Genomic DNA, 17,971 nt, shown 5'->3' with positions numbered 1-17,971 from the left:
ACGTGTCTGTCCGAACGGGGGTGGCGTTACGCGTGCCAGCGCATACCGGACAAGGACTGAGACGGTTGATAGCCGAGGGAAAAAGAGTCAAATCTTATCCACATTCCCTTTGCCATGTGTTTACCAAAGATTGACCGCCGGGGGGAGGGGCTGTGGAATGGAAACAAAATGAATACAGTGTCTCTCGCAGGGAATGTCGTTGCAGAAGTTCGGCAGATAATGTCGCAATGCAGAAACAAGAGAGACGATCCAATTGCTTAATGCGGAGATGTGTGCGCTCCTTCCCCACACGAACCATTCCAACCGGCGACTGGCAAGTAGTCGCAGCAACAACCACCTCCGAGGTCCTTGCCAGAAAGAAAAGGAAAAAGGCCAAACAATGACCCTCCTCCTCCCCTCCCCCCATCAGGCGAATTGAATTTCGCCGATTTATGGGGCCGGCGTTTTTCAGCCGAACTCTGCTGCAACCTCAACAGCCCTTTTCACTGCCCATCTACCTACCTGCGTTACCTCACCTCACCTCTCGTCTCACAGCATCCGCGATGGCGCAAACATTCGAGGGCGGCCCTGGGCGAGACGCTACAGGAAATTCTTGCCTGAATGACTGCCTCCTATGCCCCAGTGAAACGTAATAGTTTCGGGAACAGCAGTGCCAACCTCATAATAAGTAGGAAGGCTTGCCGGCAACACTGATGAGGCATTACACAGTAGATATTGCAGAAAGTGCAGGGTATGTCAAAGCTAAACAAGCTCAGTGCTGTAGGCCCAGCGACTTATGACTGACGGCTAGCAACTTCCCACCGCGCCCCATTGCTTACATTGGTTGGGTGTTAACAAATCACTACCTCACGGCCAGGAAAGGAAGGGCTTGGTGAGGCTCTCAGTGAGCCATGAGCCACACCGAGGAAGCGTCAACCACTCCTCGTCTATCACCCAGCATAAACGATTCGAACGAAAGGTGTGTATTCACGGCAATTCTCTATTTTGCTTCCTCGTCCTATTTTGGTATACCTAGGTAGCCCAGGATCGCCGGAAGAGTAACGCCATCCCAACCATACCGCAACTCGGATATGTGTCACCCCGTGTGTGCCAATCTGTATGTGCACAGCTTACCACCGATGACCCAATGGCCAAATCATGATTTGAAATCCGTAATTCCCTTCCCTTCCAAGTGCCCTATTCCTTCCGTTGGAGCATCCAGGTCCATGACCGCCGCCGCCGCCCCCCCTTCTCTTGCTTTCCTCTTCAGCCACAAACAGCGCCGCCGCCAGCAGGACATAAGCCGTATGTATATCATTACATTAGGTTAAGAGAATGGTTTCTTTGATGTGTATGCAGTAGGTATCATAGAAAAAAAGGAAATCATTGCTGAAGAGAGCAGTGTGTCTGACAGAGAAAGACGAAAAGGAAAGAAGAGAAACTATTGTTAAAACGAAAATGAAAACCTAATCCGAGTAGTCCGGTGACGCGCCGATGACCAATGATATCGCAGTCGCTGTAGGTACGAAGTAAAAATACGCGCCCAATACCTTCCCATGCTTTGTTGTTATACAGCGCCCAGATGGCGGTTGCGTGATAAACAAAGAAAAAAAGCCCACACTGCGTGCGGCTACTGGTATGTAGGGAACTCATGTCCCTAACGGTCCTCATCCATGCGGATACATGCAGGATTGAGGTCAAAAACAGCCACTGAGACAGGCAACGCCTCACTCTCCGTGGAAATCTTGCGCAGTCATGTTGGTGAACTGAAACTGTCTTGACCGTGACTGATCAGGTGACGGCTTGGCCGAGACGGCAGAGGCATCCGACCAGTTGTACTCAGTGTTGCCACCGCCGCCGTAGGACGAGTAAAATGCCGGCCCCATGTTGCCGGGAGGGTACGATGGTGTCACCGGCTGGCTTGCGCAACCGTGTGCGACATAGCTCGGGATGCTCGTCGACAAGGCAGGGAAATCCTGCTCAAAGCCGCCAAAGCTGGGCGTAGGGAGCGGATCGTCAGGCACGTTGAAGTCAAATGTAGGGAACATGGAGTTCGGCATCGTCAGCATGCCAGGGGTGTCGGGCGGCGTCCTCATGGTCGGGTCCATGGCGTACTGGGGCACGGTCAGGGTATTCTGGTGGCTATAGCTCTTTTCGTCATCGGCCGAGGACATGGAAGAGACGGTCGTCTCGCGCAGCGCCTGTTGGCTAGGGACAATCGGCGTGTTTGGCGTGGGTGGCGCTGCCGGGCTTCGTGATACCGGGGACCTTGAGGCCATCTGCAGAAGGAGGTTCTCCTGGTTACGGTCAAAGTACAGCGGCGATCGCGGGCCTGAGCTGGCCATCTTCTGAATCCCTCTAGGAAAGTTGCCCGTTGCAGATGCAACGCGGCGCATTGGGCTCGGCGCCTCCATCCTCCTAGGCATCTCGATGCCCGTCTTGGGTCCGGAATAGTTGTATGATTGGCTTCGCATGCAGCTGACAAGCTGTGCGGGCCGCTTCGAGTTTCTTCTGCTGGCGATGTCGATGGTCGAGGGCGACCTGAAACGCAAGTCTGAGGTGGACATCTCTGGCGGCGACTGAGACATTGACGCAGGGGAAAACTGATCAAACCTGTTCAGGGCCTCGGCTTGCATCTGCTCTTGCTTGATGTTGATGGGGATCGGTTCGGTCAAGTTGCCCGACAGGCTATGCGCCATGGGTGCAAGCGAATCTCCGAAATCGCTCGCACTAGACAGATGATGGTATGATGAGAAGGACGAAGCGCTCGTCGACTCGGGGAGGTGCGACATGAACTGGTTGGGTATCGAAAGAGTCAGGTGTCCGGGTGTCGGGTGGGAAGCCTCCAATGGCATGGATGACGTGAAGTCACAGGACGGCTGGTCCGAGAAGAACGCGTCGGAGGCGAGGGCGTAGCTGATATTGAGGTCTTGGTGCTGGAACGAGTTGGACGACTCGGGCGAGGCATACTCCGACTCTGTCTCTTCCGCGATGGCGTGTGGTTGTTCTGCGGATTGCTCCGGGGTCTCGGTCCCTTCCGATGGCGAGCTCTCACGGCTGCTAGTCACGCCGGGATGTGCCTTAACGGGGGGGAAGGGGGCTGTGGACGGGCGGAGGTCGTCATCGTGGTCGTAGAAGGACTCTTTGATGGTTTCGGAGTTTGTCGATTCATCGGCGGCCTGCTCTGACTTGCGGCGAGCCTCGTTCTCCTGCGCCCTCTTCTCCTGTTTCGCCTTTGCTCGACGGTTTTGGAACCAATTCTAGAGCCAGTTAGTGCGTGTCGTGCGAAACGGCTATACGGGTACGAAGTACATTGATTCTTGCAATATCGACTCTCATTTCCTCGGCAAGCTGCTTTTTCAGGCTGCTGTTGGGCTTGTTGTTCCTTTGGAACTCCCTCTCAAGCTTGTCGACTTCGTCTTTAGCAAGTCTCGGCTTGGATTCAGTGACCTTTCCGCCAACACCCGGGAACATGCCTCGGTTCATCATGGCGGCTTGCTGTCGGTAGAGTTCCATGCTGTACTCATTTTGGTACAGGTTTCCGGGGAACGGGGTGCTGAAGGCAGCATAGTCGTATGGAGTCTGGTAGTCCTGGTAGTAGGCCATGGTTGATACGGCAAAGCTGCTTTAGCTTCAAGGATTAACCCGTCAACGGAGGTTTGCTATGTGGCTGAATGGCAAAGTGAATGAATGTGTGTGTGTCTGGATGTGCGTGCGGAGCGAGCGTGCGAGACCAGTGTAGCAGGCGAGGATAGGCATGCGTATTCTCTTCTCAAGCGGTAACGAGGGGCGCCGGCTCAAGTCATGGACTAGAGCGTGAGGTGAAAGAGTGACTGAGGTTAGGAGGCTGAAGGGTCTGATATTAAGAGAGGTGCGAAGAGAGAACGTGGGTATGAGAGGCGCGGAATTTGGGACAGCAGGTCGAGGGGAACTTGTCCGCTTTAAGATCAAACGGGGAACGAGAAGCGGGATGAGGAAGGGTGAGGCAGGGCCGCGACGAGGTGAGACAGCAAGGTTTGGCAAAGTCCTCTCAAGGCTTGAGGGCGAGATATTCGATCCGTCTAGGCAAGGGCCTGGAGAGCACAGACGAGGCTTGACGAGAGGGAAAGGGCACAAAAAACAATGACAGGAGGAGTGAGAAGAAGGAGAGACGGGAGGGGGGGAGGGGGGGTGAGAGGCGGAAGATGTATTCATTTGTCTTGTCGACCCATCGTCACGGAGCGCTGAGAGTGTAGGTGACTGACTAGGCGACGTGGGTGTAAGTCGCGCGGTAGGTAGGCGCTGGGAGTGGCGGCAGGGCATGGGCGAGCAAGGAAGGGGGGCGGCGGCGGGCACCTCTCTCTCTTCTCTCGTTGTACCCCGGGTACCCCCTAGCAGCGAGGAGATCATATACGGGTGGAGGTATCGGGAGACCAAGGGAGCAAGGGGGCCGGTCACCTCTCTTGACGCTTGGGGCCCTGAGAGCGAAGAGAAAGGGGAAGTCCCAGGAGGTCTCTGAGAACCAGGGCAGACAGACAGGGTAGGCCGGCAAGGCTAATAAGGTAAGGTGAGGTAAGCAAAGCAAAGCAACTGTGCGGAAGATGCAGAACTGTGCAGACAGTACAAAGCTATGCAGGCAACCCAGGAAGATCCAAGATGGTTTGCGCGGGAAGGATGATGTGTGGTGCACGGGGGCTCAAGCAGGCTGTGAGAGGGAGTCTAGATGAGAAAGCGTGCGAGCAGATTCGGTGGGTGGATGTGAGAGAGTGAGTGTGAGTGTATTGTGTGCGTCCATGTCAGCAGAAGCAAGGCGAGGGGAAACAACACCAGAGAAGGTCGCAAGAGAGGAGAGAATGGGTGGTTGCACCCACCTGAGCGAACCTGAACCCTTCACATCCACACAGGCATCCACTCGTCCCATTCGCAGCTCATCCCATCTCATCCCACCCCCCTAGTTCCCAATCCTGGCCCTGGCCCCGGGCCCCGGCGTCCGCCCCGACCCCTGGACCATGGTCCAAGGAGCGTCTTTGCGTCCCTGGGTTTGGACGACGGCGCCCCCATGTCGGCTGGTGCCACACTAAAAACTCTGGGCCCAATACCCCCTGCTCTGGGCTGAAGATAGGCCGGCAAGCATCATGGTTATGGACGAGGCCTCGCGGTGATGTGTGACGGCACTGGCGGGAGACCCCAGGGGCAAGCAAGGTAAGGTACCGTCCGTGACAGACCAACTGACAGACATAATGACAGGGCAATGACGAACAGCCAAAGGGACGAGAGCGAGACATTGCAGAACGACGAGTCAATGCACCGTCTGTCTAGTTCAAGGGCGGTAGGGCAGCAGACCATTGCGGAACACGCAAGATGAGCAGGGCATTGCAAGTCAGACAGGCAGGGCGAGAGAGCTGCAGTCTGCACTATGGCCTCCCAACGGTTCGTTGGCCTCGGAAATGGGCAGGTGGCCGGCGAGTATGGCCGACAGGGACAGGATGCAAACCGACTCGACTTGACTCAGCTCGGCTCGAAGGGGCGACGAGCAAACACGGTCGAGGGACGGGCGGGCAGCCAGCCTGGGCAGGGCAGAGAAGGGAAGGGGAGGACAGGCTAAGCCGAGCAGTGGCAACGATCCCGACGACGGCATCGTCTCAGCCGGGGCAGATGAGAATTACCAGCTGAAAGTCTGTGTTGCTTTGACTGTTGTGTGTGTGTGTGTGTGTGTGTGTGTGTGTGTGTGTCGGGAGAGCGTCTGTCTGGTCGTGTTGTTTTGCAATGGGCGAAGGAATACGACAAGAATCGGAGCAAAGGCGGCGGCGGCAGAAAAAAAGAAAGAAAAAGAGAGCAAAAGAAAGGATCGGATGAGGGGGGCTGCTTTGATGCACACAAGGAGTCTGTGGGATTTGCCGGGGCTGGCGTGTAATTTGCCGCGAAGCACTTGCGTAGGCGGCCGGCGGACGACGGACGACGGACGACGGACGACGGACGACAGGTAGCAGACACTACGGCAGTCTCGAGGCCAGAGATGTGTCTGCTTGAACCTGGCACCGTCTCCGCGGCCGCCGCCGCAGAGAGGGGTCAGAATGTTTGACGAGCTAAGAGCGACGGACGTCGGACGGCTCGGTTAGTTGCCGGGACGAGTTGACAAGTCCGGCTCATGTCTAGTGCTCACTAGACATCTTGTAAGATGAGTAGTAGGGCCGCGACACGCACGACACATGACCTGTGGGAGCAAAGACTTCTTCCTCCCAGAATTGTTAAGCCGTGTAGAGTCGATGGGGGAAACACGTGTTGGTCAGCAGAATGCGAAGCACGAAAAACGAAGATGGGGAAGCGAAGATAGGTACTGAGGTCGTGTACTCTGTACGTGCCTACCTACCTATCTAGGTACCTAAGTCACCCACCTACGGATGGAAACTCGGTGTCTGGAGGGTCATGTGGAGAGAAGACTCCACTGGCTGGCCGTGTGAGCAAAGAGCTTCCGCGCTTTCTCCCCCAAGCTCCAACCCCCACCTCTTCGGCCGCTTTCCTTCACTGCACTTGCACTTGCCGCCTGCCTTTGCCTGCTCCACGGGCTGCACCTCACTCTGCCTGTCCCTGCGCCTACGCTCAACCCCACTCATCCCCCTAACAAGCCGGACAGTGTGTAATGAACAGCGGGGGCCAACTGTAACACGGACCACATCTTGGACAGCCCATACTCATGCATGTTTGCGTGGACTAGTCAGTCCGAGGACAGTGCTGATTACAGTCTAGCGGACAGTGCGGCTTTGTGCTCAGGCATAACTGACAACAGACAACAGTGAACGAACACACAAAACTGACAACGCGCAATACATCCGTCCAGTCTACACTTGCTTCCTGTCTTGAGGCCATCGGGATTCAGTGATGGGAGAATTACGCGCCTCGAATACGTGCAGGACACCGTTTCTTAACTGCATCGATCGGGGGGGAAAGGGCATTCGTCGTTTCCCAACGCACTAGATGGTTGGTCGGTCTCCTTCGCTGACTGCCCACGAGGTCCAAGGTCCGAGTCCATGCCACCACGCCCCTATACCATGCTATGCCATGCCATGCCATGCCATGCCCTCGTCGTTGTCGTCGGGGGTGCGCTTGCCGCAAAGGAGCTGCGGCCCCACTGAAGAAAGTGTGGCAGCCAGCCCGGCTTATCAAGGTTCACTCCTTCTGTCTCCCCTCCCCTTCTCTTGCTCTGCTCTCTCTCTCTCTCTCTCTCTCTCTTTCTCTTTCTCTCTCGTCTTTCGTCTCTTGTCTCGTTTCTCGCATTTCTAACCGACCCAGAGCAGCCCAGAACAACTTTGAGCTTTGGTACCTGGACATTATGAACGGGAACAACCGCAGCGGCAACCTCTTATCTGCACTTCCTCTCACCTCCCTTCCGACCACCAACGAACCCACCTCTTGGGCGGCACCTTGATGCTCGCAACACGCACTCAATCACCCGCCCTCGGCCAGTCCCGTCGCTTTCCTGCATGTTTTCCAACCTTTCTCCCCGGCATCATGTGCTTGGGCCCGTCACGTCACCGCCATCGTCATCTCTGCGAAATGAACCACCCCCCCAGTCACCGTCTTAGCCTCCGGTTGACAAGCTGCACGGAGTGAATGCTCTCAGCCTCTTATTTGCTGTACAAGTTGCACAGGACACACAGCGCGTCCACTGGTATCCCTCTTTAGTTGCCCGCCCAAGACCCAAGCAGCCTCACCACGGCATCCTTGCTGCCGCCGTGCTCATCCGGATCGGCAACTTTCTTCTGCGCATCGGTGCTGGGCAGGTAGTATCCAGCTTCATCCTTGGCTTCCCCACGGTCTATGCTAGATGACGCCTCGGAGTGGACGACTCTGTCGCTCTCTGTCTTGGGATGCTGCAAACCCCCATGACAATCCCCATGACAATCCCCATCTTCCTTGGACGTACTTGGCAGTAAAGTTGCATGTCTCAGGCGATGACAGCCTGCTGCTGCTGCTGCTGACTGCTGCCGTGGTCGACAGCGGATGGCATGGTCCGTCCACCACGATCGCTAGGCACGGTACAGACTGGAGTCATGGCACAGCGCGACAGCATGCCCAGAGTGCTACTGCAACTTCGTTCTGGCTCAGGTGTTCGTTCCCTTGCCTTCCCGCTCGTAATACGACTGCACCAAAGCAAAACCGTGACGCCGGAACACGCCAGAAAAAAAAAGAAGAAGAAAAATACCACACACGACAGGCCAGCGCCAACCCGGTGAGCCACGAACCCACCTCCCATTCGTCTCAACCTGTCGGTCAATGGCCATGATATGCCCCCGATGAGCCAGTCCTTTACGGGTGCTGCGTATGCACGCCCAACCCGGGGCGCCTCTCGGGATCCCGAATCAAATCGCGGTCGTCGAATGGCAGACGACAGACAACCATGCCTCGCTCGTCTCTCCCGTCGGCGGCTTTTCAGTATACGATTGCCCATGCTGCCACGCGACAAATGGAGCAACCATTGCGACCAGTTCCGGCTGCTGAGGCCCGCCGTCGTGCAGACCGGCTGTTGCATTTGTCTGCCTTCTGCTGCTCAAAAGCCCGGTCTGGACGAAAAGGGAGCACAGTGGCGATGGATTGGGATAAGTCTCTCTGAACCGCCGCCGCTCCGACCCTTTCCGCACTTTGGCCCCCTGTCGAACTGACGGAATAGGCTGTTGCCATTCGTGGGCGCAAGCGGCCCCTGTCGTTTTTGCTGTCGTCTGCGGACTGCCCCTGGGCTTCGGGTCGCGCTAACGCAGCTCGACGACGCCAAAAACGCGCCGGTTTGTGTTTTTCTCACCCTTCTTTCTCCTTGGGTTACCAAGGGCTCAAGGCCGCTTTCACAATCCCTCGCACGCTATGGTCATTGATCAACCGTCGTCAACTGACAAGATGGTGGGGTGAACGAGCTGCGGTCCCGCGCTTTCTAACGTACCCCGGTCATGCAAGTCCTGCCTGCAGCTGTGATCGTCCGCCTCGGAAATAGTCACGGTTCAATGGTCGATACGGGCAGCGGCCCTGCCAGTGAAGATTATTGGGCTCGCGATGCTAGAACCTACCTGTACCAAACGAGCAACTTCATCACCAGTCCTCACCTAGGCCCTGCCGTTGGCGGTTGCAGGCCTTGTCCTCGGCCACCTCAGCTTCGCGACATCTCGTTCAGTTTGAGCTGGCTGGCTCCCTTGCTCCAGGTACCAGCCGCTATTCCCGCAGGCTAGCCCAAATACCCCTCTCCCACCTGTCACCCATTGGCCTCCCTCGTCGCTACGTTGGGTTGCAAACTCGGCAAACCTTGACAATGGTGAGGCGCAAGCAAGACCTTACCCATCCAGGCTGAGGAATTCTCCTTTTGAGGAACACTTCGCTCTCGAGTCTTGACGCTGTTCTACTTGTAACCGGCCATGGGTCTGCTCGCTGCCGCTGTCGTGGCTTGCATACACAACAAAGAAGACCTGGACCAACGGTATGGTACGTCTGGGTTATCTGCCCTTGCTCCGACTCTCGAGTCCATCACAACTGTGAACAGCGGCAGTGCTTCGGACTTGCATAAAGTCTCTCCTCGCCTCTCGGTTTGATCTCGCACTGTCAGCAACTTGTAGTTACATCCGTAGCCTAGGCAAAGGCGGGAAGGGGACTCGTGTGGGTGGGCCCATCCATCCGACCTCCGAGAAGTTAAGGACAGGGCCAGGACACTCGGCGGTCCGCAAAGCAGCTGGCGATGTGTTCAGTGTTGGGCATAACACTGATACTGTGTTTTTAAATATCGTGTTTTCTTCATATTGTGTACCTGTGCGACCTTAAGAGGGACCGCCTTGGCAACGTACCTTAGTCCGCACAGCTGGCAACCCTGCCGCATGGGTCCGACGGCCCAGAGAACGCCGACTTGAGAACCATGCAGTTGTCCCTGTCCCTTTCGAACTGGCACATTTCCATCACCCGCTATCTCCATGTTGCTTTTGTGCGAGTTGACAACACTTGCCGAGTAAGTGTAGCTGAGTTCCGATGCTATACACCTGAGCCATCAGACGTGCATCGGCATAATCTATAACCTCCTTTCCTCGGGGGTGCAGACGCACCGCGATGCTCACGCACGCCCACGGTTGAGGCTTTCGCTTGCGTCTGCCTCGCGTGGAAAGGTCGCTATGAGAATCTCGACACGAATACAACCCCTCGCTTGTGCACTGTTTGACGGGATGCAGACTTTCGGCGCATTCTTTGCAGCTCAATCGCTGAAAACTATGCCATTCTTCGTTGCCAGTCTACAAGGAACCGAGCTCTCCCCACCTCGTCAACTTATTCGACGCTGTCTGTGGTGGCTTAAAATGCAGTAAGTAGCTTGAGGTTGAGGTTGAGGTTGAAGGATGAGGTGTTTCTACGGTACGCTATTGCAACTGGACCTGGGCCTGGAGAAACCGGGCTTTAGAACACAAAAAACGCCTCCTGTGCACAGCAATAAACTGAAGCTGCCGCCAAGGGGGGGTTCCTCGTCGCCGATCATAAGTCAACAGAGCCCCCGACAAGGCCATGAGGTCGGAAGGCCAGCGAGCCTGGTGTCGTACCTCAGTATGGATACCAGGAGCAGTACCAGCAACGGCTTTCATTTCGCATCTGGGCCTAGTGTCGTCACGCTACGGAAAGTTTTCTCTCGACATCTCCCCGTCGTTGGGTTCATGAGGCTAGCCGGGTTTCATTTTTAATCGAAAAGTCAAGGCCCCTTGACAGATGGTGGTTCGGTTGGTTTTCTGATCAGGTGTTGGGGCGCGACCCTTTCTCCAGATTGCTCGATGGCGGTAGGCGGGCCTTGACCCGAGCCATCGCCGCCGCCGCAGGGTTGCACAACAAGGAGGGATGTGTATGCTGCTATTTCTGGAGTATCCTGCTTTTACCGGCTCTCACCCAAACTTGCAGGGTTAGCAATGAAAGGGCAAAGAGAGACGGACATCCCATCAGTCATGGGTCTGACTGCAAGTCTAAGCGTCGGTGACGGCGTACAAGTAGCACTTAAGTGACCGAAATTTATTATGTACCTAGCTCACGGAAGCCTGCCGGCCCGACACGCTCACAATCGTAAGTATAGGCATCGAAGATCGCTACGGAACAAGGCATTGCCCTCACTCGCGAAGTTTCTTGCGGCCGGTCTTACCTTCGCCTGCAAAAACTACGCACACGACGTTGCCCAAATATCGAGCATGGGCTCACGACCAGGCTATCCAACTGCTGGGAATGTGGGCGCTACAATGTCACGAACTGGGCAGATGGTGCGAAATGGAGTCACATCGCGCTCCCCAAAACATGTGTTCGAAAAAGCGGCGGATGGCAGATATCGCAGACGATGACTGGGGCGGAGAGTCGTGGTTGGTCGCCTTCGTAGGGTGACATTGCTAAATTAAATGAGGCGTGCAGGTCCAGGTCTGTCTCAAGCCTCGCTCGTGTGATCTTCTTAAGATGTGCGTTATAGGATTCCCTTACGTTGAAACGAACAAGCCGGGGAAGCTATGCGTAGGTCGTGCTTGTTCACCAATCGCCATTATCGCCATCTTACTTAGCCCGGGACACGAAAATGCTGGTCGGCAATCAAGTATAAGGAACAACACCGTCATCGCGCATATAATCGACAGTGGCCAGGGTTTCCAACCTGGAATCCAGACGACTTTGAGCCCAAACCACCGGCCCAGTCTCGATTCCAGTTTGGCGACCAGCCGTGTGTTTCGACAGACAGATGAACCTCCTAGGTATCCATCTTTTGTCCGGTCCAGATCGACAGATTCGGGGGAAGTGTTTCCCGGGCCCAAACTACCGATCTTACGACCTTGCTCGGTGGCAACATTCACTCCTAGTCTTTCACCGAGTGGGCTCCTGGACATTCTCTCATGGTCCAGACTGCAATGCAAAAGAGACGTCGCACGCTCTGACAGGTTCGGAAGGTCATTCGGCGGGATGCATGATGTGCGTGTGCGGTTCAGCTGGCTCCCGCGCCGTCAAGCCATGCACCACTGTTCAAGGTGACTGGGGTTCCCGTTGCTAACCACACAAGACAATCGAATCAGACGGCAGGCAGCACTCTGTATGGCGTCCTCAGCGGCGAACATTGGCGGGTTCCTCCAAGACGGTAGTCTTCCAGGGTCTAGAATACACACCGGCGTCCGGGGGGAGGCGAGCTGCGATACAGAACAAGGCACCCAAGACTCCGGGCTAAGGACATGACCGATGTACAACGTGGGTGGGGGGAGGGGGCGTTCCCGGACCGTCACTCATCCGCTGGCGTTGTAACCTCATCGCCAAAGCTGCCTCACTGTGGAACCCCCCGGTACAACAGATCCGTCGTAAGATGCGATTGGTGCTGACGAGCCCATTACACGCATGGCGTGGTGCGTTCCCCGTCGCTCGTTGGGCCGGCGCACCTGCCGGTTGTTGGTGAGGTCTCCTCCCCGACGCTGAGTCGAGGCCTCTACGAAAACTTTTACCCTCACGATCCGGCCCCGTCTTTCTCGACGCCCGACGAGCAGATACACCCGGACTAATGGGCCAACGGCGGTAGACTGCTTTGAGCGCCGCCGAAGAAAACAAGTCAGGCGCTAGGAAAGCTAGCGAAGCCACAGGTGAAATAAAAACCACAGTGTCTCTCACTGTCTCAGTCCATCCCAAAAGGCTTGACATCGCTGACAACACTGATTGGGTGATCTACGATTGTCGACATGAGCCTTAATGCGATGTGGCTCACCTCACAATGTGCTTCTTGGGGCTCGGTTTGTTCGCTGGACACCTCGTCAGGGCGATGTCGTGGTTCAATCGATCCTCAATCAATGACAACCTCGACCTTTTGGTGTCCCAAGGTCACGGAAGTCGATGTCGATGTCATCTGTTTCTCAGACAAGGGCCGTTATTACACTCTGACAACAACTCGAGGACCCCCCCCCCCCGGAGATGATGTTCTTCAAGACCTCGCACCATGTGGGCTGCCTGGGAAGATTCCGAGTGTAACCACTTCTATTTTAGTGCCTCGCCCTCACCCAGGGAATCGGGTTGCCTTATGTTGGGATGAGAGTGCGACACGCTCTGAGAACCCGATGCTGTAGCCCTCGCGGTGAAGCACGGTATCTCGTCGGGAACATGTGCCGTATTCGTTGGTGCTGGGCCATGGTCAATTAATTGTCTGAGTAGCGTTATGGAATGGTGGAAACGGCGCGATGCCCCCCCGGGACCCCGTGGGCTTCCAAGAGTCAAGACGGCAAACGTGGCGTGCGGGACGACGGCCACCACTAGGCCTATCTATGTATTGGTACACTAACTCTACCCATACTCAGACTCGAGGAGTCATGGCCGTGCATCTGATACAATGTGTACATGGGAGGTGAAGATTTGATTGTATGCACAGAAAAGGGGCTCGGTATCCAGGAGGGACGCTTGACCCCCAAAAAGAGAGACGTAACATGATCATGTGTTTTTATTTATTTTGTCGACTTCTCCCTCTTCTGATTTTAATTTTTCGGGGCCTCTCTTGCAGCCCCAGAACCACAGGCCCGGTCACCCAATTCCTGTCGTTACACGGTTCATCAAGGGAACAATGGCGAAATACGAGGCACAACGTGCGTAGCTCGGGTCCCTCGACACAAGGGCCGCGGCAACAAGGGGATCATCATCATCATCATCATCACCCGGGTCAAGGGTGGAAACGGCGGCAAACGGGAGATTGAGATTTGGGATCAAAAACGGGCCCTGGCGGCCACGTGCGATGCCGACCGTGACGACTGATGAGATGGAGATAGAAGTTGCCGGCCCCTACCTGCGTGGTGGAGAAGTCAAATTCGTCTTGGTTTTTGTTTTTTTAACCTTGGGATTTTGTTCTTTGGTTACCCTTGGCCAGTAACTTGTCCGTGCTTACAAGGGAGAAGAGCATTTCCCCCCCTTCCTTCTCTTCTCTTGCTCTCTTCTTCTCAGACTTCTCCCGCGCACGCGCACAAGCCGCGGGGCTCACCCCTGGCTTTCTCATTTCACTTGATCCAGCTTGATCCAGGGTCCTCGTCTCGGCCGTAGACAGGGCAGGATGGACTCATGGAGAAGCCCCCCCCCCCCGGTAGAAGCACGCGTGCGACACAACACTTGCATACAGACATACGAACCGGGCTGCTGCGCGCGCGTCAGTTTCCACTCCGACGCACTTGTTGAACTGGCCGGACGCCCCAAATCTCTGCGACCGCACAATTTCGTTCTCTCGCTCGCTAAACAACGGCACAGCCCCGCGACAAGGTCGACTCGAGTCAGAACACACGTCCGATCCGCTACCGAGTACCGACCCGGTGCACGATACGGATAGAGCCGGACGACACGTCTTCGTGTTGAACAACACCACCACCACCAATACCACACCAACCACCATCCCCCTTGCCCCTCTCAGATGATAGGCGTGCCCGTTCCCGCGAAAGCAGAGGCCGCCGTCCGAAGACATTGTCGCGGGGGGGGGGGTTCGTCCTTTTCGCTCTTGACATGCGCGCACGGTTCCCCGTCCGACCTGGCCGCGGCCAGCCAACAGCCATGGCTCGCACTAGTCGATGTTGACGGTGCCTGGCAGGACATGTCGCTTTCAAGCGCATGCTCGTGCGCCCAAGGAACGTGATTGGGCAGGCCACACACATCATGGACGCCTCCGTCTCCTCCCCGCGGCAGATGCCATCTCATCTGCCGTCAACTCCTGTTAATGTGTAAGCCGACGAGATTGCCCTCGTCGCCTCCAGTGCATTGCTAACGCGCCGCCCCGGTGGCCGCATACGACCTTCAAACTGCTGGCCCTCTTCTTCTGCAGGATGTAGCAAGTCGACAACCCATGTCGGGAAGTTGAGGCTCCCACTATCGACCGGCCTTCGGCATGGCTCTTTGAGAAACCGACACTCTCGTAGGCGAAGCCTTTGTTGGTTTGGTCCTTCAGGTTCCTGTATTCGCTCATACGAAAGGTGGCACATGCCGTGGCACATGTCGAGATGGCTTCTTCGGGCGGCTGCTGTCCCGGCCCTTGCATTGATGCCAACGCTTGCCATCACTGCTTCAATTCTCTTCGTGTTGCTGTCTCGGCATCATTTGCCTTTTGGTTGCCCTGGTCTGGTCTTGTCTGGCCGTGCCTGCAGCCACTGACAACAAAACCAACAGCGTCGCTTGCCAGCCAGAACTGGCGGTGGAAAGACTTGCGCTGCCGCTGTTTGCCTTTCGCCAACTATCATTATCATCATCATCATCATCATCATCATCATCATGGGGGTGGGGGGAAGGCCAAGTCAGTGTTTGTGCCACTCTCACTTCTGACACCGTTACACTTGTTGCCGGCCATGGGGTGACACTCCGAACGCCAAGGCATGAAGATCTCCGAAGCTGCTGCAAGATGCTGTTTTCTGATTCGACTTGCATCATCTTGCAAAGGTGTGCTTGGATTGTTGCGACCTGCAGGCAGCCGGTCCGTCAGCCAGAATCCCGAAGCTGACAGGCCATGGTTATGTTTTCGGGACCTTGCAGCTCCGGCTTACGAGGACGGTCACAAACCGTTCGTTCACGACCCCGTCGTCATGCAAAGTTACGCCACAACCAGGGTCTCGGGACCGCTCAGGTTCTGCACAGGCGAGACAGGAGGCAACCACCGGATGCCGTCCTCCAACGTACCTAGGCTGCCAGCCTTTCCTGCACGTCTCCTCCGTGAAACGACGGCAGTCTTGCCCAAGTTGCTTTTGAGCAGTCCAGAAGCGGTGCATTCGCCGGGCTGAGACTCTGGGACGTTGCTTCTTTCTGGGTCAAAGTCGGGAGGAGCCTGTGACATTTGCCCCATAGACAGTGTACGAGACGATGAGGAAATAAAAGCCACCAGCGGACGTGTTGTTCGGTGCGCTTCTCGTGCTTTGTTTCTTACCGAACTGATCCGAACATCGGGTAACGGTGTATAACCGTGGGATCTCAGCAACTTGGTGCCGCCGGCGAGACCTTGCTCGAGTGTGGTAAGGCTCGCCTGACTCAGCTGAAGGGGGAGGGGGGATATTCTTGGATACTGACATGCCCAAACGCGACAACTGGCGTATTTTTGTCTCAAGGCTGGAGACAGAGTCTTGGGTGCATTTGGCTCACCCCTCGCAGATGGAGGTTAATCATGTTTTTGTCGTTACACTGCTGCCCGGGGTAAGAGCCGACATCACATCTCACCCCAGACCGCCTGTGCCTGTTCCCCGACGAAGGCCACTTGCCCATCCAAGTCCACCCACTTCCTCGACAGTACGGGGGCAGCTAACAGTGTGTGCCCCCTCGAGATGTCTGGCTGGTCAGCGGTCGATTTGTTCATGGGGAGGCCCTGGTGTTCTCCCTGGTTTGCTATCAGGGACAAAGGGGGGGAAACTGCGACCTCTGAACTGCTAGTAAAGACTAGGCAAACAAGGTCTATTTTCATCTATCGATTTACTTAGCAGAGGCTCCATTCCTTAGGCCGTGGGGTTCGGGACGAGGGCGTTGGAGAACTCGAGAGTGACGACGCCGTCCCTGCTCTCGACGACCCTAACCGAGTCAAGGTCTCTGACGATCCAGTCCGGCTCGGCGCTCATGACCTGCTCAACGGTGTGGCTTGTGACGAGGCCCAGCACCTTGCACCCGGCTGCTTTACCGGCTCTGATGCCGGCCGGGCTGTCCTCGAGTACGAGGATCTGCTTCGACGGATCCTGCAGGCCGAGCTTCTCGCGGCCGATGAGGTAGCAGGTCGGGTCTGGCTTGCCGTTCTCGACGGACTCTGCCGTGACGAGGTGCTCAGGCTGGGGCAGCTGCAGGACGTTTAGCCACCCGCCGACGAGGGGTTCGGTCCCTGAGGTGACGATGGCCCAGGGCGCCTTCTCCTCGATCAGGGCATCCAGCAGCGCCCTGGCTCCCGGGATCTCGACGGCGTCCTTGCCGTAGAGCCTGGGCAGGCGACCCTCCATCTCACGGGTGTCTACGGGTAGGCAAAACACGTTAGCATGCTCCTCTCGCGAACCCCTTGCTTGCGTTGCGGGGGTCTATTGAGTAAGAGACAGTGGTTGAACCATGGGAAATGATGGCGGCCGGCCGGTGGGTGAAGATGCGAAGCAAGGGGACGAAGGGGAAAGCGATCTGAGCACAACTCACACTCCCAGTTGGCCTTTTCGGGTGCCAGAATCTTCAAGATGTCGATGCTCCGGCGGCCGTGCGATGTTTCGAGGATCACATCGGGCGCAACACCTATTTCGTTGCCGACTCTGCAAGGGAGAGCGGTGTTAGTGGCGGGTGACGTGAGTGGTTCGGCAAACGAGCGGGGAGGTGCCTTGATGCAAGGGATGGCAACATCGTCTGGCCGTGAGACGGTGGTGAGAGTGGGTAGACGTACGTGTGCCAGTGCTTCACGACGGCCTCTGTTGAGTCGATGATGGTGCCGTCCATGTCGAAGAGGAAGCCATCGAAGGTGATGCGTTGTGAAGGGGCTGTGTACGACATATTTGTTGAAGTCTGACGCTTGAGGTTCAGCTGTTGTCTCCCTTTTTTGTTTCCTTTTTTTTTTTTTTTTAAGTGAGATAAACACATACCTGGGAAGGCGTGAAATCAAGATGGTTCATGCAACGGGTCGATCTAACTGTCGTCTCTGGAATGTGTTTCAAGTGAAAATCGACGTCAAGTGCTCTGTTATAAATCTTTTGTCTGGTTGGGATTATGAGATCGAAGTTGAGGTTGTGAGATGGCTGGTGACTCCGAGTCGGCCATGACAACCTGGGTAGTCCGCCATGACCACACCCGCTCGCTTTCTTCCAACTTCCCAGCGAACCAAAGCGCCGCCAGAGGGTCGCTCCCGTCTCTTCAGGTCGTCCTGCGAAGTCAGCGTCTCCGATCCACTCAACTGGTCGGTTCCAAGCACGCTTTCGCCCTCGAAACTTGTCACAATGGAGGGGCCATTTTGTAGGCGGGGCTTCCGTATCAGGACTAGATCAGGGCGGTGAAAGCTGATAGTGGGGTGCGATAGTGATAGCGAGCGGTATGGGGCGGCAGAAAC

General features: G+C 56.1%; 4 protein-coding genes across 4 annotated transcripts; 1 reads left to right on the top strand and 3 right to left on the bottom strand.

The window, feature by feature from the left end:
* Positions 1 to 1,706: 1,706 nt before the first annotated feature.
* Positions 1,707 to 3,585, bottom strand: CH63R_11793 (Homeobox domain-containing protein; the record flags this gene model as incomplete). Its single annotated transcript, XM_018306767.1, has 2 exons — positions 1,707 to 3,239; positions 3,292 to 3,585. 2 exons carry the CDS (start codon positions 3,583 to 3,585, stop codon positions 1,707 to 1,709), a joined length of 1,827 nt encoding a protein of 608 aa, XP_018153608.1.
* Positions 3,586 to 13,519: 9,934 nt separating this feature from the next.
* On the top strand, positions 13,520 to 13,707 carry CH63R_11792 (uncharacterized protein; the record flags this gene model as incomplete). Its single annotated transcript, XM_018306766.1, is given in 2 exon segments — positions 13,520 to 13,541; positions 13,550 to 13,707. Coding segments are annotated over 2 exon segments (180 nt in total).
* Positions 13,708 to 15,514: 1,807 nt separating this feature from the next.
* On the bottom strand, positions 15,515 to 15,754 carry CH63R_11791 (uncharacterized protein; the record flags this gene model as incomplete). The annotated part of the gene is made up of 1 exon (XM_018306765.1): positions 15,515 to 15,754. One exon carries the CDS (start codon positions 15,752 to 15,754, stop codon positions 15,515 to 15,517), a length of 240 nt encoding a protein of 79 aa, XP_018153606.1.
* A 649-nt stretch (positions 15,755 to 16,403) lies between these two features.
* Positions 16,404 to 17,540, bottom strand: CH63R_11790 (Haloacid dehalogenase-like hydrolase; the record flags this gene model as incomplete). Its single annotated transcript, XM_018306764.1, has 4 exons — positions 16,404 to 16,903; positions 17,077 to 17,186; positions 17,315 to 17,433; positions 17,511 to 17,540. The coding sequence occupies 4 exons, from the start codon at positions 17,538 to 17,540 to the stop codon at positions 16,404 to 16,406; spliced, it is 759 nt and encodes a 252-aa protein (XP_018153605.1).
* Positions 17,541 to 17,971: the final 431 nt, after the last annotated feature.

The sequence above is a fragment of the Colletotrichum higginsianum genome, chromosome 8, assembly GCF_001672515.1.
Source record: "Colletotrichum higginsianum IMI 349063 chromosome 8, whole genome shotgun sequence".
Taxonomy (NCBI): domain Eukaryota; kingdom Fungi; phylum Ascomycota; class Sordariomycetes; order Glomerellales; family Glomerellaceae; genus Colletotrichum; species Colletotrichum higginsianum.
The sequence above is the reverse complement of the archived record's forward strand: the minus strand, read 5'-3'. Positions and strand labels throughout refer to the sequence as shown.